Raw genomic sequence first — 23,425 nt, forward strand, 5'->3', positions numbered from 1 at the left:
AACGGTTCAGAATCAGAAGACAGAATGTCTAACTTGTTTGCTAATTTCATGACAAAGCTAATTGAAATAGAGATAGCAGTAGTAGCATAGGTGATGCTAATCATTCTCGTTCAGCTCACCTGCCTGTTCCAGAACCAGCCCCAACAGGTGCCGTGGGTGATGGAGAACCACAGACCCGAAAGGTAGGCTCTGCTAGCCCTCCGTAGTTGAGCAGGCAGTATTTAGCAGCAGATTCCCCCTTAACCCTCTTACGCCGACTGGACGTATTTTACGTCGACATTTTTTGTCTCCCGTGTGCCGACTGGACGTATTTTACGTCGACTTACAAAATTTTTTTTTTAAATTCGCGGAAAAATACTTATAGGCTTACCAGCCTAAAACTTTTGAATCACGCGCCTTGGGGGATGCTGGGAGTTCACGGATCAAGGTGTTGTTTTGTTTACAATCGTTACGCAGGCGCGCAAGCGCGAATTTCTTTCTTGCCGCACTAAAAAGTATATGTGACACATCTCAGAAATTATTTCGTCACTTTGACATAATTTTTGTACCATTGTAAATTAGCCGTCACATGAAGTATTATATATGAAAATGTGCGCATTTTTATGTAGAATACAACAATAAAATACTCATGATTGTAGCTTTTATTAGTTTTGAGATATTTTCATATAAATAACGATAATTGCAAAAATTTCAACCTTCGTTTAAATTTGACTACCGAAATGGTCAAAAAACGCAATTGTAAGCTAAAACTCTTATATTTTAGTAATATTCAATCATTTACCTTAATTTTGCAACTAATTGGAAGTCTCTAGCACAATATTTCGATTTATGGTGAATTTATGAAAAAACTTTTTCCTTACGTCCGCGCGGTAACTCTTCCGAAAAAAATCATACATGCAAGTGTGGTAATGTTTGCCCCATTTTAAAATTAGCCGTTATATAAAGTTTTATATATGGAAATGTGTGCAATTTCATGCACAATACAACTAAAAACAACCCATGGTTGTAGCTTTTATCAGTTTTGAGATATTTTCATATAAATAACGATAATTGCCAAAATTTCAACCTACGGTCAACTTTGACTACCGAAATGGTCGAAAAACGCAATTGTAAGCTAAAACGCTTATATTCTAGTAATATTCAAGCACTTACCTTCATTTTGCAACAAATTGGAAGTCTCTAGCACAATATTTCGATTTATGGTGAATTTATGAAAAATATAACATTTTCTTTATGTCCGCGCGGTAACTCTTCCAAAAAAAATCATACGTGCGATTGTGGTAATGTTTGGACCATTTTAAATTAGCCGTTACATAAAGTTTTATATATGAAAATGTGCGGAATTTCATGTAAAATACAACAAAAAATAATTGAAGGTTGTAGCTTTTCTCATTTTCGAAATATTTGCATATAAATCACGATAAATAGAAAAAAAAAACCACGTTTGGTCAACTTTGACTCTACCGAAATGTCGAAAAAACGCAATTGTAAGCTAAAACTCTTACAGTCTAGTAATATTCAGTCATTTATCTTCATCTTGAAACAAATTCGAAGTCTCTAGCAAAATATTTAGATTTATGGTGAATTTAAAAAAAATCTTTCCTTCCCTCCGCGCGCGGATTCTCCGCCACAAATCTCCGAAATGCGTACGTACCATTCTCGGAATATTTGCTCCGTTTCATATTAGGCATTTCATAGAGTTTTATATATGAAAATGTGCGCAATTTCATGTAGAATAAAACAAAAAATATTTGAAGGTTGTAGCTTTTCTTATTTCCGAAATAATTGCATATAAAAAATATATATATAAAAAAATTCGACATTCGGTCAACTTTAACTCATCAGATATGGTCGAAAACTGCAATTGTAAGCTAATACTCTTACAGTATAGTAATATTCAATCATTTATCTTTGTTTTGAAAGAAATTGGAAGTCTCTAGGACAATATTTAGATTTATGGTGAATTTTTGAAAAAAATATTTTTTTACATCCGCGCGTTACGAATTCATGCATTATTTTGTGATAATATTTTCTCTGTGTTACTTTTATCGTTTTACAATGTGTTATATACCAAAATGATCACAATTTAGTGTACATTACAACGAAAAAAAAGTAACTTGTTACCTTTAATCGTTTTGCGCACAGCGCGATTTGAATACAATTATATATGAAATTTCGTTTTTGCGCTATCATATATCGCATTATTTATATATGATAATGATAATTTTTTTCATTTCTGATGGTTGCATACTAAACTTCAGCCAATGACAAAAAAAGGAGCCAAAAATGAATTCTTAATCTTGAAAACTAAGTGCGCTGTGATTTTTTGAAAAAAATATTTTTTCCGCTTCCGCGCTCACTCTGAAACACCTCCGGCACACGGGAGACAATTTTTTTTTTACCGCTTCGGCGTAAGAGGGTTAAGGTGTAAGTTCTAAGGTTAATGTAAAGTTAGGCCAGGGACAGACGAGTAGCGATAATAGGGTACGTAGTGTTTAGGAAGAGAAGTGCAGGTTAGGTTCCCTCAGGTTCAAACTCCCTTGTAGTGTCTAGTGTGAAGGTTCTTCTTTAGACCCATCTTTGGTTTTATTTCCTGCTTCCAGTTCTTTGCAACAGAAGATTTCTAGTCTATGGTTGGTCGTTTGGATGTGGTTTCAGCTTTTGTCTGGTTCTGAAGAGTTGGATAGTGCTCTTTCGTCTTGGTGATCAGTTTGTCGATTTGGCTTTATGTATTCATAAACGGTATGGTAATTATTAATATCAGTTAAATCTCTTGCCATTGCATTTTGACTTATGGTAATTCAGTATAAAAGAAACTGAATAACATTAACAACAGAAGCCTAGCCCAAAGTATACTTTACACTACATATCGGTATAGTAATTACTAATGCTATTGGCCAATCCTGGATGATGTAGTACCAGAGTAATTGAACACAAACTGAGAATCAGATCGTATGATATTCAGTACAAAAATTTAATTGAACAAGAACAAGAATCAGATTCGGTCCAACCTCAGCATTGTTGGACTGTGTAGGCTTGCCAGCTACGTAATCCAATATTGCATGTATCCTCATATTATCTTATTGTAAATACTAAAGTAGCAGTCATATTTTGGTTCGGGATTCAGCTTATGGCTTATGCGAGTTACCTCGCCTTATTTAACTCATTCTCAGCCGAGGTATAAAAAGGAGAGTAGCGTTATCCCCAGAGCACTTCTTGGCCCTGATTGGCTAGGTTTGACTGACGTAACTAAGCTCCCCCCCACCTATACCATGCTTTCGTCTTGCAGTAGTCAAGCGTGAAGGCGGTCTTTTAACTGTTGGCATTTTAACATAGCTTATAATGGTGCTTATAATGGTATCTTGTGCCATATAAATCAGAAATCATAAGGAATTCATTCATTTCATTGCTTCCAAAAATATTCCCTCAGGTGACGGAATTTGGTAGCATGACATCTTCATCTGTTTAGCAGACGAATTTCAAATGACAACTGAAATTTAATATTAAATAGATTAAAGATTTACACTTTAAAATACCTTGGAAATGTGTAATTAGTTACATTTCAATTACAAGCTTGCCGTTAACACACAGCCCTACTAGAAAGAGGTGACGTGGCCTAGACAGGCAGAGGTGCTGACTAGTCAATTCCTTCACTACAGATGCAACCATCTCACTGAGTCTCAGGGAATGTTCTTGTTCTTAGTCAGCATAAATGAATATCTGAATTACTTTACTTATATGGAATGAAGTCATATTATTCATCTTACGACTTAATTCTGAGTCCAAATTTGACTAATATGTCTCATTGTAAACTAATTTTTTTCCCTCCATTAATAGATTGCATAAATTTCAGTGATTCTGCTTGTTTTCACTTGTTTTCATCAGTATTACAAATTTTACGTTATTTATTTTTTATCAGTGTGAAAGCAGTAAATGAGTTCTTTCATACTTTTAGTTTTTTCTTTTTACCACGGCTGTTTAAATTCATATAAAATCTTGGGAGTTTTATCCAGGTTGCCAATGCACCTAATATTACCTTATCAGCTTCAGGTACATTTACAGTTACAATTATATTGCCGTGACGATCTCACAGCAAGTAAAGTGGTTACAAAAATATTTCAGTCCTATTCTATATTACACCATTTATAACATATCTACAGTAAGTGTTTATTGTCCTACGCTGATTGAATATAGTAAATGGATGTTGCTATTGGATTCAGTCTTATTAGCAAACAATGTAGCTTGTTTGGTTGTTCATGGCTGTACACGATTATACGAGTACAGTGGTACCTCGAGATACAAAATTAATCCGTTCCAAGGCAGCTTTCTTATGAGCTTTTTGTATCTTGAACCGCATTTTACATGTAAAATGGCTAATCCGTTCCAAGCTCTACAAAAACACCTCAGTAAATTTTATAATAAAGCTAAATTAACCAATAAACAATGAAATACTACAACAATTTGGACCATTCAATACCTAACTTAATACATACTGTTAATTACCTGTAAATAAAGTGTATTAGTGTAACATGGTATACAAGAAATACTGTACGTATGTAGTAGTAAAAAAGTGGAAGCTTTACTTTGCGAGTGAGGCTATCTCCGAAAGTGGCGACAGAGGAGGAGGACAAACGGCAGATACGTACGTACACTTAACATTACGAAACACATTAAAAAATGTCAGGAAACATAAACTAAACTTTACGAAACACATTAACTTCAATTTTCTGTTTTTTTGTAGTATCAATTGGATCTTCCTTTTTGCTTACACCTGTTAGTAAAGGCCTCTTTAAAATATCACTATCCAAGGAAGATTGCTTCTGCCTGCTTTTCAAAATGCTCCTGAAACGACTCAGGCAAGCGTCATCGAACTGCGCAAGCATATGACCTGTGTAAGTCTTTTCGGGGTGTCTTTTCTACAAATGATTTCACCTTATGAAAAGCAGCTAGAGCATCCTTAATTTCTGCCATTGTCATAGGGTCATCCTCCTCCTCGCCACTGCTAGAGAACTCTTCTTGAACAAAGTTATGTTTCATGGCCTCCAACTCCTTCAGGTCATCCGTCGTAAGCTCCTCTTGGTGCTCCTGGAGAAGGTCATTGATGTCGTCCTCGTTGACGACCAGCCCCATGGACTTGACGAGTGCAACGATCTCGTCAAGGTCTGGTTGCGAAACAGTTTCAGGATCGTCAACTCTTCCTGAATCTGCAGCACCAGCTTCGCCCACGTCGAATCCCTCGAAGTCTCGGGCGGATATGGCATCAGGCCAGAGTTTCCTCCATGAGGAATTCAAGGTTCGCCTCGAAACCTCCTGCCAAGCTTGATCGATAAGTTGGATGCATATGACAACATTGAAATGCTCCTTCCAAAATTCACGCAAGGTGAGGTTTGTGGTATCAGTGATGTCGAAACATCCCTTGAAAAGATGTTTCATATACAGCTTCTTGAAGTTCAATATCACTTGCTGGTCCATGGGCTGGAGGAGAGGGGTGGTGTTAGGCGGAAGATAAAGAACCTTGATGAACGAATACTCCGCTAGGATATCTTCCTTGAGGCCAGGAGGGTGAGCAGGGGCATTGTCCAACAACAGCAGACATTTCAGAGGGAGGTGCTTCTCTTCCAAGAATTTCTTCACTGTCGGGCCGAAACAGATTTACCCACTCTGTGAACAAAAGTCTCGGTACCCAGGCTTTCGCATTAGCCCTCCACATCACCGGAAGCTTCTCCTTTAGCACTTTGTGGGCCTTGAAGGCTTGAGGAGTCTCCGAATAATAGACAAGTAGGGGCTTCACCTTGCAATCCCCACTGGCATTCGAACAAAGTGCGAGTGTAAGCCTGTCTTTCATAGGCTTATGCCCAGGCAGCTTCTTCTCTTCCTCCATGATGTACGTCCGATGAGGCATTTTTTCCCGAAAAAGGCCATTCTCATCACAGTTGAAGACTTGCTGAGAACTGTAGCCTTCCTTGATTGTCATCTCGTTGAATGTCTTAATAAAGGCTTTGGCCGCTTTCGGGTCTGAACTGGCCGCCTCCCCATGCCGCACCACGGAATGGATGCCAGTCCATTTACGGAATTTTTCTAACCACCCATGAGAAGCCTTGAACTCTGGGGTTGGCGTCGATGTCCCTTCTCCTCTGTCGTCTTCGGCCTGGGATATCAAATCGCCGAAAATAGTGCTGGCCTTGTGAGAGATTGCCGTCTCGGTTATCGTATTGCCAGCAATTTCTTTGTCTTTTATCCAGACAAGAAGCAGCCATTCCATCTCATCGTGCACGTGGCTCCTCTTGCTAGACAAAATAGTCATGCCCTTGGAAGGTGTGGCTGCTTTGATGGCATCCTTCTGCTTAAGGATGGTGCCTATTGTCGAAGGATTTCGGCCATATTCCTTGGCGATCACACTCAATCGCATGCCAGCTTCATACTTTTTTATTATCTCCATTTTTGTCTCCAAAGAAAGCATCCTCTTCTTTCCTACTTCAACTTTCTTGGGACCCATGACTACGTATATACTGTATGTAATTAAGTTATGTAGTACGTATACGTATGTAGTAAACTTCTCACACAACATGATAAAGCAGTACTACAACGAAATCACTAACAAATTTACGTTAATAAACGAAATCGTATAGAATGAACGAATTCCGCGTGCTTACAATACCGATGATGCTGCCGAGTGGCCTAAAAAGCATGCCGCTACGTAGATGTATGATGGGATCATGGGAGAGATGCTGACCAATAAGAGAGCAGGATCTTATGGCAGTGACTAGCATCAGGAACCAATGGGAGAGCGGGAGGATGGTAGCGAGTCTACTAAGTTGGCGGCGCGCAAATTTTAAAATTGTTATCGGTGGTCCGGGCGAATCTCGGGACTTTACAGCAACAACCTTTCGTATCTTGAATAATTTTTGTATGTAGAGCAAAAAAAAATCTTCGTATTTGCTTTCGTATCTCGAGTTTTTCGTAAGTTGAGCCTTTCGTATGTCGAGGTACCACTGTATATCGTTAAGACATTACTTATCCACTTAGAAGATGGTGTAAAGATATGGAGGAAGGGAAGTTAGACAGTCGTAATTTGGTATTTGGCTCTCTCTCTCTCTCTCTCTCTCTCTCTCTCTCTCTCTCTCTCTCTCTCTCTCTCTCTCTCTCTCTCTCTCTCTGTCTTCCTTTTACTTTACCCCCTTTCATATTTTCTTTCATCTTACTTTCTGCCCTCTCCTAACACTTGATTTATAGTGCAACAGGGAGGTTTTTCCTCCTGTTACACCTTTCAACCTTCTGTCAATTTCATTTTCTGTGTTGAATGACCTCATAGGTCCCAATACTTGGCCTTTGGCCTAAGTTCTACATTCAGCATAACTCTCTCACTGCCTGATTGCACGCTGCTGCCTGCGCCAGCTGCGCACAAGATATAGAAAGACTTATTTTCAAAATGTAATCGTACCAATATTAATAGCTAACCCCATCATAAAATTGAATTATCGTTAAATGAATTACCGTAGCTTGAATACAGACTGTATTCACGATCATGTTTTGAAGAATTTTCCTGAGTGTTCTAATGATGTTCGTGAAGTTTTTCATGGGGAACAGAGTCAGTCTAGTTTCTTTCTCCCAATTTTTTTCTAAAACTTCTGTCTTTACGCAATCTTCTTAATCAGGGCATTCTTCGGAGGTTGCTTCGGAGTCTCCTCTCGCCCATCCTGTTTTCTTTGCCAATAACACAGCAGAGCAAAGAGTTTTCATCGTTTCAATCCTAAAATTTGGGGTTCTGATGACTCCCTCTCTCTCTCTTCGGAGTTGAGGGAAGTAATCTTGGCGGGGCTGTCTTCTTAGCACCTTCCACGGGTCCTGTAGTCTCAGGCTGGTGGTGTGGATGCTTCACAGGCGGCTGCGGAGTCTTCCGCAACTCTGTATATTCATCCTTTTCTGGCTTTGAGCCGTAATGTGTCCTCTGTGGTTCTTGGGGGTGCTATGGCAGTTGATGATTCGTCTGCACCATCATTGACTCTATCAGTACTGGTTCCTTCTGTGCCCTTGGCCTCTTTTCGTTAGGGTAGCTGGTATTTTCCTTCTGTGGCTCCCATTGGTTCCACAGTTTGTAACCTATCATTAAAGGCACTTTTATGTGCTGTACAAGTTAGTTCTCCACCTGCACAATGTCGGTGTTAGGTGCTCTGGTGGTTACTCCAAGTGTGGCTGCTTCCTTATTCTCTCCTTGTACTACTTTCTCAACCTTTTCCTGCGGCTTTTTCTATTCATCCTTCAAGGGGTTCAATGTGGGTTTGGCCTTGGTTCCGGGGTTTCCGGGAGTACTTCTTTCCCTCAGTTGATCTTATAGCTTCAGTTCTAGACTCCCATCCTGGTCTAGTATTGGTGTAACCAGCGTTTGTTGGGTCACGTTTTGCGGCCTCTTCACTCTTAGGGGGTGTTGCTTTCCCCATTTGTAGTCAGCCAGTGTTATGTCTTAGTTGCTGGCTGGTGCGAGGTTTCGCAGTTGAGTGAGACTGGCTCAAGGTTATGTCATCGTCTTGGTTGGTACACATTTAGCGCGACAGTGTGTGGTTGCCTCTTAGGGGTGTGCGTTCATTGCCAAGGTATATTTGGCACAGGTGTTATGTTATCATCACTGGGTAGTGTGGGTATGTGCAGTCGATCGAGACTAGCTCAGGGTTATGTCGTAGCATTTAGTTCATACATGATTTGTAGAACTGGTGATGGTTTGTCTTGTTGGGGGGGGGGGGATGGGGGGGGGGTGGGGGGGGGGCAGCGGTCAGACAGGGGTTACGTCTTCCAGGGGTAGGGGGTTGTAGGATTGCATGGTTGAGTTCGACTTGCTCAGGAGTTTATCATCATCTTGTTGGTATATGGTGTAGTCAAATTGGTTGGCTCAGATATGATGGGATCATGTATGTCAGGTTTGGTATCGAGCAGCCAGTTGTAGTAAGCTACGGGTTCGTGGGTGCTGCTCTTGTGGGGGCTTGGCCTTTATCCTTTTCCTGTTCCAGTGCAGTCTGACAGGTCTGACAGACAATACCCTTTGAAGAGAGAATCGGGTGCCCGTTGTGGGTTTTTGTTTCTCAGGCCAAGGAAAGCGAGTATAAACGGATGGTGGACTTTGTCCATTCTCTCCTTCTGCAGTCCAGGCTCCAGAGGAACCTCATAGTTAATTCAAGCAATGTTTGATATGTTGTATTCAACTAAACCAGTAGTCTCTTAAACATCAAGTAAGCTGATCTGGTTTCGGCTGAGTTGGGCAGTTTTTGGGGAAGACGACTCTAGGCTAGCATCACTTTGGGGCCGAGTAGACTGGCTTCAACCTTGCTTCCTTATCGGGAGTGTTCTGTATGAGGTAGCGGGTAACCCTTCTGCTTGTGTTTGAGTTCCACTTTATGAATCTGTTGAGGCTCTTCTCTCCTGGGTTCCTTCGTTGATTCGTGTGGTAGGGTTACAGATCATGAGGCTTGTATTTGGAAGACACCTTGCACACCCAGTCGGAGGCCTTGTCCCACTCTTTGTGGATGTTGTGAGAATTGATGGGTGTTTATCAGGTCCTGAACTGTTTGACAACCTCATCACTTGGGTTTCGATGGGGTTCGCATAGCAGACTAACATTTCAGCTGGCCGTACTACGTTCTTGTCAAGGAGAGGAGGGACTTCCTGTTAAATCATCTGCTTCAGCACTATCTGGACATTCATAAGGAGGTTCTGTTTAGGGCGCCTCTTGCGCTTAACAGAAGTTTATTAGAAACAAGATATCTCCTTGATGGTCAATTTCACGTCGCCGTCGTCATAGGTAGAGTCGCAGCAGCATCGTTGGATGATCGTATAGCAGGTGACGGATCACAAATGCTGCTGTGTCTGGTTCGAGCTCTCAAAGTTTAATTGTCATGTATACTAAGGAAATTTTACCTCGTCTGAGAATTTTATTTGGTTTCCCCTAGGTAGTGTTGGTTGGTTCTGCATTGCTTTCGGAACCTTCTAGTTGGGGCTTTGCGTCCAAGGGCACAAAGTATCGTGGATGGCTACCCTTCGGCTTTCTGGAAAAATTTTTTTGGTGTTGGCGATCTTGGAGGTGGTTATTGAGAGTCAGTGTGGTTTTTCACAACGCTCTACCATAGGGATTTTCAGTTTCTTCAGAGAAAGGTTACTCACTGGGTCATGTCGTACCAGTCAACTCAGTTTTATAATTAGCTTGGTATTGTTAGGATGTTAGAAATTTAGGTAGTTAGTAATAATTTAAATGAACTTGAGTGTTTCTGTTGGTCAAGCTTAAACAGAGTGTATTGTTCCTTTAGGTCTTTGAGATTAGGCAGATCCCGATGTTCATGTTGGAATAACTACAACTTCTTCAGCACAGTCATCTGTGTCAGTGAGCAGTAGAGAACTCGAAGGTCCTGCACACTCAACTTCTCCTCCATACATGAGAGGCTGAATAGCCACATGGGAGGTTCACCGTTTCCCCTACATACATGAGAGGTATAGAATACCACATGGGAGGTTCTTCAGACTTAGGCGGTACCTTGGACTCAACACTGATAGTAAGTACTTCCTCTGCAAGCATCCTCACCTACTGAGTTGGACAACTAGGTGAGGAGATTTGCTTTTACCTCCATGAATAAGAAGTATAGGTTACCACATAAGAGGTACTTCTGACTCAGACGGTACTTTAAACTCAACACTGATGTTGAAGTACTTTTTTTTGCAAACATCTTCACCTACTGAGGTAGATAATTAGGTGAGGATACATACATTTATACATGGTATGCTCCGTGGACAGGTTGGGCTGAATGAGATTGATTTCACCTCCATTAAAATTTTGTTAATCGGGATAATTTAGGTGTTCAGGAAGTGTATTACAATATGGAGTTTTCATAATAAAACAAATATTGTAATACGTGAACACCTGAGTGATTCCCACCCTCCTCCCAACTTCAATTTGATAGCGAATGATTCAGTTGAGAAGACGGGCTTCTGGTGGCCAGTATTTGCACCAGCGTTGCCAACAGTAACAGGTAACTCAATTGACTAGATTTTACCTGCAGCGTTGGTAATGCTGACAGTTAAAATTACCCACTTAGTGGGTAAATATGTGGGGATATAGTTCGGGCTGTCCAGTGACCAGGACTAATTCAGGTGTTCAGGTAAGTATTACAATATTAGTTTTATATTTTGAAAAATTCATATTAATGGGGTAAGACATCTGTTCCACAGCTGCTAATATATTCTTTCCTTTTATGTACAGTCAAATCCCGGTATTTGCAGTGGATGTGTACCACAACCCCCTGCAAATAGCTAAAATCTTCAAATACTTGATACCCCTCTAAAAATGCTTATAACTGCATATTTTGATTGTTCAAACACCAAAAAAAAAAAAAAAACCCGTCTATTTCAAGTTTTATCAAAAAATACATTTATTTACAGAAATAATAGGAAAGTACAGTAATTACTGAATATTTCTCTATGAAAAGTATGATAATACCATGAATTGGTGAATTTTCCCCGAATAATGTGTACATTAGACCCCTGGTATTCGTGGAGGATAGGGACCAGACCCCCTCGTGAATAGTTAAAATTCCAAATACTTGCTAACCCCCCTTCTGAAAATACATATAACTACTTAACTTGAAAGTTCAAATACCAAATGTATACTTGAAGTATCGTACGTCAACTATACATACCTTAAATTATTATCCTGTTACTGTATTATTCTTTGAAATTATATTATTAATAGAATTTCAAAGTCATCTTAAACATTATTACCCTTAAAAATAAATACATATGTACTTCTAACCCTTCCAGCCAAAACAGAGAGTTACCACAACAACATATTCAGCTAGCCTTGTGCCAGCAAAATAAAAATAGAGAGTGAGTGTATCTCTTTAATCTCTCAGGAATGTTAATCTGTTTCTCTTGACAAAGTAACTGACAACAAAAAATATATATGTCTGTTTTTGTCTTCAAAGGATGTATTACCTTTACTCTGCATTTTTGAAACAGTATGAAAACACACACAAACATTGTGCATTTATGTTAATACCAATCGGTTAAAAAGACTCAAATTAGCAGGATATATTTTTTCCTGAGAGAGGGAAAGAGCTGAACTAAGTCTCTTATTATCTATCTCTATACATTTCTCATTTTACCCCATGGTGAGAGTGAGAGAAAGGAAGGAAGGTAGAAATTGATTTGATCAAGGAGTGGCAGCATGTACCCTTGCTGTCAGAAGTCGAGTAATGTGATATATTTCACAGGTCTGCCCTCCCCGCTAGCTTCACAATTTTCAGGAAAAGATTCCGGGATGATTTTTGCTTGTTTAAAATTTTTAATAATTTATTATAGAAATACATAAATATTGTAATTACAGTGTTATTTTTATGCATATTATTAAAAAATCCTCATAGAAGCATGAGTCTTCAAATGGAGAAACAAATCCACAATTATGTAAATGTACATATATTTCAATTTAAAATTAACATAGATAGCTTTCAGGAATCTGGTTTGGTTAGAGATTGATAAGGGGAACCGAACAGATTCCCGAAAGCTATCTTTGCTATTTTTAAATTGAAATATATGTACATTTACATAAGTGTGGATTTGTTTCTCCATGCATATCATTATTATTATTATTATTATTGTTATTATTATTATTATTATTATTATTATTAGTTATTATTATATTAATATTTGAAAATTAGTACTTATTAATAGGTAAATCATTTATTTGTCATACAAAACAAATATGTACACATTAAACTTCTCTCATCTCAGTAAGAGAGAGAGAGAGAGAGAGAGATCCAAGATACAGTGGGCATCGCTTAGTCGCTGATCAGCAATCACGGAATCAGTTATTCACAGGTTTTTTCTTGGACTGCTGCTCATGCTATATCACTGGTATGAATCACAGCATCGCGGGACAAATGTGTTGCGTATGCGATGTTTATCGGTAGGCTAAACCTCGGCTGCGGTCCGATAATCACCAACATACATGAAAAGACTCACATTATGATATTAACTGACAATAAAGGTAATAAAACCATTCTCACCTTGTACATTATTGGCATATTTTCATAATAAATAGCCTATTCTAGGTTTGTGTATGACGTTCATTGGTAGGCTAAGCCTAGTTGCAGTGCAATAACCACCAACATATGAACAGATTCACATTGTGATATTAACAAACAATAAAGATAATAAAACCATTCTCACCTTATATATAATAGGCATGTTTCTGAGTTAAGTTCAATTCAGCAACTAAAAACAGTGATGATATTGATAAAATGAAATCAGTTGATTATTTTAAGAATGTAAACGAAACCAGAATGCAAATGGTAGATCGCTCTGTTCATATCATAATACTATAATATGGTAATAATACGTTCAATATGATTAGACACAGTAAAACAACAGTTTTATTTAAATGATCATTATTCTCAATACACATCTATTATTCAACTTTTGCTAATGGATATCTGTCAGTGTTACAACCTAATCAGGCAACAGTCTCTCTCTCTATAGAGAAACATCTGATTGCTGATGTCATCTGCCATAACTATCGAGCGTTTATCAGGTTGCGTTTAAGTTGTCACTGCCAATGTTCAGTGGTGGCTTTCAAGAGTAAAAATAAAATACATTTTTACTCATTCTTCATGTAATGGAAATCTGAAGAGAGAATCCCAGTAAATTGAAGCTGCAGGTTATAGCTGAGGCTGAATAAACGTAATCTTTTTAACTCCGCGTAACTCTTGTCTAATCACTAAGTCTCTCTCTCTCTCTCTTGTCTAATTGCTAAGAGACTCTCTCTCTCTCTCTCTCTCTCTCTCTCTCTCTCTCCTCTCTCTCTCTCTCTCTCTCTCTCTCTCTCTCTCTCTCTCTCTCTCTCTCTCTATTGGCGACGAAGCGTAAACAAAATACTACATAAAACCATTTTTTACCTTATATATATTATCATCATATCTTCATAATAAAAAGGGTATTCGTGGAGTAATTTCATATCAGTGAAATAAACTTTTATCTATGTAATGCCAGCCAGCTGACAAAATGTACGTACGCATGTGAAAATCAAATTATGGTAGCGTTCACAGCAAGATTATCTTTCGAAATTTTAATAGTACTAGTCATGGTAGTAATAATGTTTGGAATATACTAACATTCATTTTCAATACAAAATATCATTGTTATTCTGGTAGTAAATAATAATTTAGAATGATCATTGTTTGGGTTTTGTGGCAGCGATGAAACAAACAAAATAAAATTTTCCTTTTAGGCTACTCGCTTAGGAAAAACATGACATAGAATCGGCTTTGCGACTTCGTTCATTTTGATATTTTTAATGATACAATAACTATCATTTGTACTACTAACACTATCTTCACATATCTAATGTACGTTTGCGTAGTAGTATGACGCGCAGATCTGTTGAGTCCAGTGTTACTAATTTTGCATTTTTAATGCTAGCTTTCATTTTCTTGAGGTAATTAGTAAGAAAATTTTCAATCTAGCATCCGGCAGGAAAACTTTCATTTGTTTTTAAATACATCTAGCATACATATTTTGACATCAAATCTTTGTAATGTTAAGTTGAATATTTCTGTATTCTACTATGTTTGATATATCATGTAAGAAAAAAGAACAAAATCTTGCAAAACCATTTTTAGGAATTGAACAGAATAGGTGTCGAAATTATAAGGAATCAGGTAACGTAATGTACAAGTACACTGTGTATGTTAGAAACATATTTGAATCGTAAAAGAGAGCAATCAGTTGAAATTGGCTGGGGGGCATTGTTGTGTATGATGTGGATCTTTTAGTACTTTATGGAGCAAAATCTAGCAAGAAATTGTCATTCCCATTTGGCAACACTGGCCTACCCACGTTTTGTTTATTTTGTTATTGAAGTCGTGTTCACCACAGTCTTTAAATTGTACCCATATAAACGAGTTAATTATATGGCATCCAAAAGCCCTGATTCTTTTACTCTTATGGGAAAGAAGCCTAACGTCAGATGAAGGTTATTACGTATAATATAATAACGTGTTGTGAAGAAGGGGAGAGATGTTTTGCTGCATGCTGCTGGTAGCATTATCTTTATTGTTCATCAGATTGCACTGCAAAATCGTCGCCATCTTGATCAACATAGACATTGGCGATTACCCATGTGATTTACTTAATTTTGATATTTCTTGTAAAAGAAAAAAGGCCCAAGTGAGTACGCAATAGCACATGCGTATGTAGGCTTCTAGCCGTAATTCATAGGCTAGTAGGCTACATATGTACAGTAGTATGTATGCTACATATATTTTAAGGCTAATGTTGTAAAATATCTTTGAAACTGTCTTGAATTTAGTTTAAGGTGATAGTTGAAGACATATTAGGTGTTTGAACTAAAGTAGGCAGTTATAAACATTGGAATAGTGGTCTTGGGTGGGTTAACTATTAAAGTAGGCAGTTTTAAGCAATTTTTGAGGGGGGGTTACCAGGATAACACAGATATTTACTTATCACGGTGGGTTCTGGGCCCTATCTCAACAATTTTCGAGGCCCTACTGTATGAAGGGAGAAAGAGAGAAGGAATTACTATTTTTAATTTATGCTATTTTTTATTATATTAAACTTAATAGTTATTCAAATTTAAAAACAGCAAGGATAGCTTTCGGGAATCTGTTCGGTTCCCCTTATCAATCAATGATAAGGGGAGCTGAACAGATTCCCAAAAGCTATCCTTGCTGTTTTTGAATTTGAATAAATATACATACATTTACAAATTTTAATAGTATTAATATTTGAAAATTATTTAATAATTTTTTATCAGAAAAAATGTAGTCATGAAAATAACATCACAATATGTACACTAATTAGCTAATATTTCTTGAGGAAAATGCCCACTGATTGTTAAATTCTTTGCAAATAATGTAGAGACAGACTCCACAGAAAATTTGTGAAAAGTGAGTCCACGAATCTTGAGAACACACATACAGGGGATATACAGTATATGTGTTCCACAGAAAAATCTGTAAATAAGTGAGTATGTATCCGGAACTGCAAATAGGGGGGGGTCAACTGAGAGAGAGAGAGAATTATTATTTTTATTATGTATTGTTATTATTTAATCATATTAAATTTAAAATTAATACATACTTGAAAATTAGTAAATTTTATCATAGTCTATTTAGTGATGAAAATATAATCAAAATACACTAATTACAGAATATTTCTTGATGAAATTTTCACAAATAATTTATAAATAGGTTCCATAGAAAAATCTGCAAGTAAGCAAGTCTGTGAATCTTAAGAACGTGAATACAGGGGGTTTACTGTACATATGTTCCATAGAAAAATCTGAGAATCAGTGAATCTGTGAATCCAGAACTGCAAATAGGCATGGGTTACTGTAGAAGGTATAAAGATCAACTTAATATGTAATGATTAAGTTTTACTTAGCCTCGGTAGCATGTGTTATGTGCTCATAATGTGTTTCATTTTTTGTCTGAATTCTTTTAGGTTCCCTTCACAGAAGCTTTGGAATTAGTGAAAGGAAGAAAAGTGTTTGTAAAAGGCGGTTTTGCATATGTCCCTGACACTGACCTGGTGACTTTGGTCACTACCTCCTTCAGAGCTCACCTCTCCCAAGCTCTTGCTGTAAGTTTTAAATTATTATTTTTCATGAGATAAAGTAATTGTTATCCCTTTTGTATTATTTTTAATATTTTATCATTGTTTTTGTTGTTGTTTTTTCTTGTTTTTTTAGGCTAAATGAAAGGCTTTTGTATATAATAAATGTTGATATACAGTATCTTTAAAAGTACTACTTTGAAATCTGCAAGTTTTATGAGGACTACTGCCCTCATGGTCAGAGGGAATGAAACTAAATGAAAATTTACGAAACCAAGTTCTAACAGATTCATACTTCATCTTATGACTATTTGACTAATCTGGTTTATAGTTATGCCAACTACCTGTTGCTCATTCCTCTGCAGCTCTTGCTGCAATTTTTAAATTGTTACTGATAGATTGCATTCATCATCATAATCATTTATTATTATTATTATTATTTTTTTTTTTTTCTTTCTTTTTTTGCTCTATCACAGTCCTCCAATTCGACTGGGTGGTATTTATAGTGTGGGGTTCCGGGTTGCATCCTGCCTCCTTAGGAGTCCATCACTTTTCTTACTATGTGTGCCGTTTCTAGGATCACACACTTCTGCATGAGTCCTGGAGCTACTTCAGCCTCTAGTTTTTCTAGATTCCTTTTCAGGGATCTTGGGATCGTGCCTAGCGCTCCTATGATTATGGGTACGATTTCCACTGGCATATCCCATATCCTTCTTATTTCTATTTTCAGATCTTGATACTTATCCATTTTTTCCCTCTTTCTCTTCAACTCTGGTGTCCCATGGTATTGCGACATCAATGAGTGATACTTTCTTCTTGACTTTGTCAATCAACGTCACATCTGGTATGTTTGCACGTATCACCCTATCCGTTCTGATACCGTAGTCCCAGAGGATCTTTGCGTGATCGTTTTCTATCACTCCCTCATTATTATTATTATTATTATTGAGGATAAATAAGAATATATGGACTAAATATTGATAAATCTGTTTCTTCACAAATACAAACTTATTCTTTACATAGGATTTAGCTTGCGAAAATGTGCTGGAACATCAAATTTAACATTGGCAAGGTAATCAACTAATGGCAGGCAGGGGAGAATCCTGCCCACATTTCTGTCTGCATTTTCACTTTGCCTCTGCCCATTGTTGATTGCAGACGTCTTTCATGACTGTCTGACTTGCCATTTGAACTGTTATTGATTCAACTTGAGTATTCCTTTTCCTATTTTGGTTGTTGGCTGTGTCTTTGTGAAGTATATACAGGCCGTCCCCGGGTTACGACAGGGGTTCTGTTCTTGAGACGTGTCGTAAGCCGAAAGTCGTCGTAAGCCAGAACATTGTAAAAATTCTAAGAAAACCTTATTTTTAATGCTTTGGGTGCTTTGAAAACTATGTAAACTGCATTCTTATTGCATTTTTCATAATAAAAACCTTCAAATATTGATTATTTTACATTTTTGGTGTCATATTTCATCTGCCAGATGAGCGTTGTAGGCGTCTTAACCCTGGAACATGTGTCGTAATCCTGAAAATAATGTCTGATGAATATAATTGAGAAGCGCCTTAACCTCGGAACGTCGTAACCCGGGGACTGCCTGTTATTTCAAGCCCATCAGTCAAAAAAAGTCTTCTTGCAAGGAATTAAGTGTTTTCCTTACTACTGTCAATACTGTTTTCATTGGATATGTGACAGCATGTAGTAGTTACACAACAGCTGTTTCATCCTTTGATATACATACTTGCTAATATATTCACCTTTCAGGTGTGGTAGATTTCACCAAAATTAAGGTCATTCTCCTGTTATGACCTTCCTTTGAATTTATTGGAAATAGGCTAGGTAGCCTTATTCCTTTAATTCGTGTGTTTTAATCTTTTTTTTTTATTTTGGACTACTGCAGATAAAGTAAGTTGTAACTGTGGTGCAACTTGCCTCATCTGCAGTAGTCCAAAATCATAAAGATTAAGCCACAAAAATCATGGGAATAAGGCTACCTAGCCTATTTCCAATAAATTCAGAGGAAGGTCATGACAAGAATGACCTTAATTAAGGTGAAATCTACCATACCTGAAAGGTGAATATTAGCAAGTACGGATATCATCTTCATCTACGTTTTGCTTTTAAACCTCACCTCCACTCGGACTTAGCTGCAAGTTTAGAGTTGTGTGGGGGGGGGGGGGGGGTCCCAAGTTCAGAGTTGGGGGGTGTGTGTTTTCCAAGTATAGAGTTGGGGGGGAGTATCCCAAGTTTAGAGTTGGGGGGGTGAGTCTCCTATACATTAGAGCAGTTATTAAGCTTATTCCTGTGCACCGCACCTCTCCCTTCGGTGTAGAGCAAAAAGATGTGATTGCCATCAGTGATTGATTTTCCTGATCAGGGTTGGCAATGAGTGCCATTCCCTTAGACTTGACGTTCTCCTCATCTCATCTTGGTTAACTTTCAATCTTGCTTTGAGTCAATTCTATTTTACTCTCTGAGAGAGGTTATTTGGCTCAATTGCTCCTTTTCCAAGTCTGTGGACCAGGTTGATGGGTAGCAATGAGTTTTGAGTGTTCTTGCTTTTCTATGGTTGGATGACCATAGAAATAGGTACAGGCAGTCCCCGGTTATCGGCGGACTCAGTTAATGGTGATCTGGTTTTATGGCGCTTGTATTGCACCATAAGATTGGCGATTAATGGTGTCACAATGGGCCAAATTCCAGTTATGGCGCCATAACATACCTAACAGAGACGACATTAACCCTTAATCGCCGAGCCGGTATTTCCGAAAGTGTCTCCCGTATGCCGGCGGCGTTCGCGATTGAGCGCCAAAGATTAAGAGTTCATTTTTGGCTCCTTTTTTGTCATTGCCTGAAGTTTAGTATGCAACCATCAGAAATGAAAACAAAATATCATCATCATATATAAATATTGGAATATATGACCGCAAAAAAAAAATTCATATAATTGTATACAAATCGCTCTGTGAGCAAAACGGTTAAAGCTAATGAGTTTTTATTTTTTCATTGTATTGTACACTAAATTGCTAGGATTTTGGTATATAACAAATTGTAAATGATCATAGCAACACAGAGAAAATATTATCGCAATATGATGCATGAATTCGTAATGCACTGACGTAAAAAAAAAGTAGTTTTAAAAAATTCACCATAAATAGAAATATTGTCTTAGAGACTTCCCCTTTGTTGCAAAATGAAGGTAACTGATTGAATATTACTAGAATGTAATAGTTTTAGCTTACAATTGCGTTATTTGACCATTTCGGTCAAGTCAAAGTTGACCGAAGGTGTTGAAATTTTGGCAATATCGTTGTTTATGTGAAAATATTCAAAACTAATAAAAGCTACAACCATGGTGTTTTTTTGTTTTTTTATTGTATTCTACATGAAACTGCAACATTTTTCATCAGTATATAAAACTTTATGTAACGGCTAATATAAAACGGTGCAAACATTACGAAAATTGGATAAAAAAATTTATGATTTTTTCGGAATAGTTACCGCACGGACGTAAGGAAAAAGTGTTTTTCATAAATTCACCATAAAACAAAATATTGTGCTAGAGACTTCCAATTTGTTGTAAAATGAAGGTATATGATTGAATATTACTAGAATATAAGAGTTTTAGCTTACAATTTGCGTTTTTTTCGACCATTTCGGTCGAGTCCAAAGTTGACCGAAGGTTGAACTTTTTGGCACTTATCGTATTTATATAAAAATATTTCAAACTGATAAAAGCTACAACCATGGGTTTTTTTTGTTGTATTCTACATGAAATTGCACACATTTTCATATATAAAACTATGTAACGGCTAATATAAAATGGTGCAAAAATTATGTCAAAGTGATGTAATATTAATTTCTGAGATGTGTCGCTGATGCTTTTTAGTGCGAGAAGAAAGAAATTCGCTCTTGCACGCCTGGGTAACGATTGTAAACAAAACAACAGCTTGATCCGTGAACTCCCAGCATCCCTCAAGGTGCGCGATACAAAAGTTTTCATCAAGTAGGCCTATAACTATTTTTCCGCGAATTTTTAAAAAAACTTTTTTGTGTTGACTTTTCATATGTCAATTGGGCACCCAACAGACAATTTTCGTCATTTAATACATCCAATCGGCTTTTAAGGGTTAACAGGATATCGCACCATAAATCACCAAGTTTCAGTTAATGGCAGTTTTCACTTATCAGCTCCCCGCCGATAATTGGGGACTGCCTGTAATCAGCTAGATTTGCACAGACAGTTGGTTGTTGTTACATGGCCTATGGGTCAGGTTAGGTTTGCTGGTGATCCGAAGGTGTTCTCCCTGACTTTCCTTGATCAGGTGACCGGGTTTGTGTGGCTTGGTCGCAGTGCTTATTTTTTCCCCAATTCTCGGATTTTAATTGAGATTTTGGGTAGCCATTAGCCAGAGTGCCTGATTCTTTCATGGCCACAGTCATGGTAACTGGGTAGCACTTTGACTTGTCCATCTTCAGCTCTTTGGGGCTGTTAGACCGGTTAGCATGACCTGGTCATGTAGCTGGGACACTATCTACAGCTCCCTGCTGTTTTTCTGCATGGGTGCAAATTGCCCTGGGCCTGGCCAATTCCCAGGCTGGCTGATCCTGGGCTAACTGACCCCTGAGGCTTTCTGATCCCCGGGGCCAAGTCAGCAGATTCCTGGGCTGGGTGATTCCCAGACCATCCATCTGATATCTGAGTCTACCAGCCTCTGGGGTACTGGTCCAGTCAAGGCTCTCATACCTCTGGTCTGGGGCTACCTGTGCTCCATGCATGGGTTCAACTGCTATATAGGCTGTCTGATCTGGTCAAGGCTCTCAAACTACTGATCCAGGACCCCCTTGCTGCTACCATGCTTTTTGCTATCTGGGTTTCTCTGAGATTCAGGGGTGCCCGTCCAATCTAGCCAGCCATGCTATCTAGGTCATCAAAGGTACTTGTACTACCTGTACAGGATCTTTGGCTTGCAGAGTTCTAGAGAAGTGACAGGGCCCGTGCAGTCCTGTCATCCAGATTTATTTAGGGGTTATTTCCCCTTCCTACTTTTCTGTAGAAGTTCATCTTACAGAAAAGTATGGCACAGTTCTTTGATAGCCCTTGCTCACATTTTCATGAGTGAGTACACTCTACAACCATGCATTTGTTGTAAACTTATTTTGACTACCATGCATGTCTTGGCTCCACTAGACAGAGCAAAAGTACCAGGGTTTGTTCCCCATTATTTTCTGGGGAGGTTAAGTATTGGGGCAAAGATGGGAAATTCTTGCTTCCTCTCAAGCTTTTTACTAGGAAATACAGTCGACCCCCAGAATTTGCTGGAGATAGGGACCACAACTCCTCATGAATAGCTGAAATCTGCAAATTTTTGACACCCCTCTAAAAATGCATATAACTGCCTGTTTTGACATACATAGTTCAAACAACAACAAAAAACCCTCTATAAACATTTATACCTGCCTATTTCAATAGTTTTATCATGAAAAATGTATTGATTTTCAAATATACAGTCTAACCTCAGTTTTTGTATGCCTCTATTTTTTCGTAGGTTTCGGTTTTCTTAGACTTTTTTCTATAAAATTTTGTCTAGGTTAGCATATGTTTCCTCAGTTTTCCACTTAGAAATGCTCTTCTGGGGCCCAGCATGTGACGGGGCCCCCGTATCAAGTGCCCAAACAAAGTATCCCATCTTTCGTGACCCATGCTGCTTTTGTGTTCATTGTATTTGTGCTTTTTTATTCGAGTGCAACTGCTAAATAAGCCATCATAGGGACAAAGAAAGTTCCAAGTGCTAGTCTTGTAAAAAAGGCTAGAATTTAAGAAAGAACTTATTGCAAAGAGTTGGAGGAAGTTGCATGCCGATCTCAGTGAGAAAATACTTATAACAAGTGCTACCGTTTGTGAATTTAAGGCCAGCAGAGGCTGGTTCGAAAAATTCGGAAAATGAATGGTCATACATAATGTGCCTACTTCAGGGATTTAGTAAATGTTTGCATAGTGTTATGATGTAAATAATTTTGTGAAGAATTATCATCCCAACAAAGAAGTTATAATCCATGTCTCCAAGATGTTTAATGACATTGCCGTATTTAACTTTAGGCAAATTTTAAAGAAATGCTAGAAAAAAATGTCTGGACAGTTTTGTTGTGCGACAGCAGTCCATTAACTCTTTAGCTGGTCATATTTTGGTTCGGGATTCGGCTGATGGCTTATGCGAGTTACCTCACCTTATTTAACTCATTCTTAGGCGAGGTATATTAAGGAAAGTAGCGTTATTCCCATAGCACTTCTTGGCCCTGATTGGCTAGGTTTGACTGACGTAACTAAGCTCCTCCCCACCTATACCATGCTTTCATCTTGCAGTAGTCAAGCGTGAAGGCGGTCTTTTAACTATGTTGACATTTTAACATAGCTTATAATGGTATCTTGTGCCATATAAATCAGAAATCATAAGGAATTCGTACATTTCATTGCTTCCAAAAATATTCCCTCAGGTGACAGAATTTGGTAGTATGACATCTTCCTCTGTTTAGTAGACGAATTTCCATCAGTAAGTACATGATACTTTGTCAATTACGGATACAGATATACTTACCAGTCGTATTATCATATTACAAATGACAACTGAAATTTGATATTAAATAGATTAAAGATTTACACTTTTAAATTACCTTGGAAATGTGTAATTAGTTATCAATTACAAGCTTGCCATTAACACACAGCCCTACCAGAAAGGGGTGACATGGCCTAGACAGGCAGAGATGCTGACTAGTCAGTTTCTTCACTACAGATGCAACCATCTCACTGAGGGCCAGCAAA

The 23,425-nt window shown here is 38.0% G+C and overlaps 1 protein-coding gene across 3 annotated transcripts in view; it reads left to right on the forward strand.

Annotated features, from left to right (window-relative positions):
• Positions 1 to 23,425, forward strand: part of LOC135210923 (DNA primase large subunit-like) — a 290,700-nt gene that overhangs the window by 138,277 nt on the left and 128,998 nt on the right. For all 3 annotated transcript variants that reach the window (XR_010313592.1, XM_064243889.1, XM_064243888.1), the window contains exon 6: positions 16,495 to 16,632. Coding sequence is in view for 2 of the 3 variants with exons in the window: in XM_064243889.1 (XP_064099959.1) it covers positions 16,495 to 16,632 (138 nt within the window). In the remaining variant the exon portion in view is untranslated. The remainder of the gene's footprint in view (positions 1 to 16,494; positions 16,633 to 23,425) is intronic.

Source organism: Macrobrachium nipponense, chromosome 4, assembly GCF_015104395.2.
Source record: "Macrobrachium nipponense isolate FS-2020 chromosome 4, ASM1510439v2, whole genome shotgun sequence".
NCBI lineage: Eukaryota > Metazoa > Arthropoda > Malacostraca > Decapoda > Palaemonidae > Macrobrachium > Macrobrachium nipponense.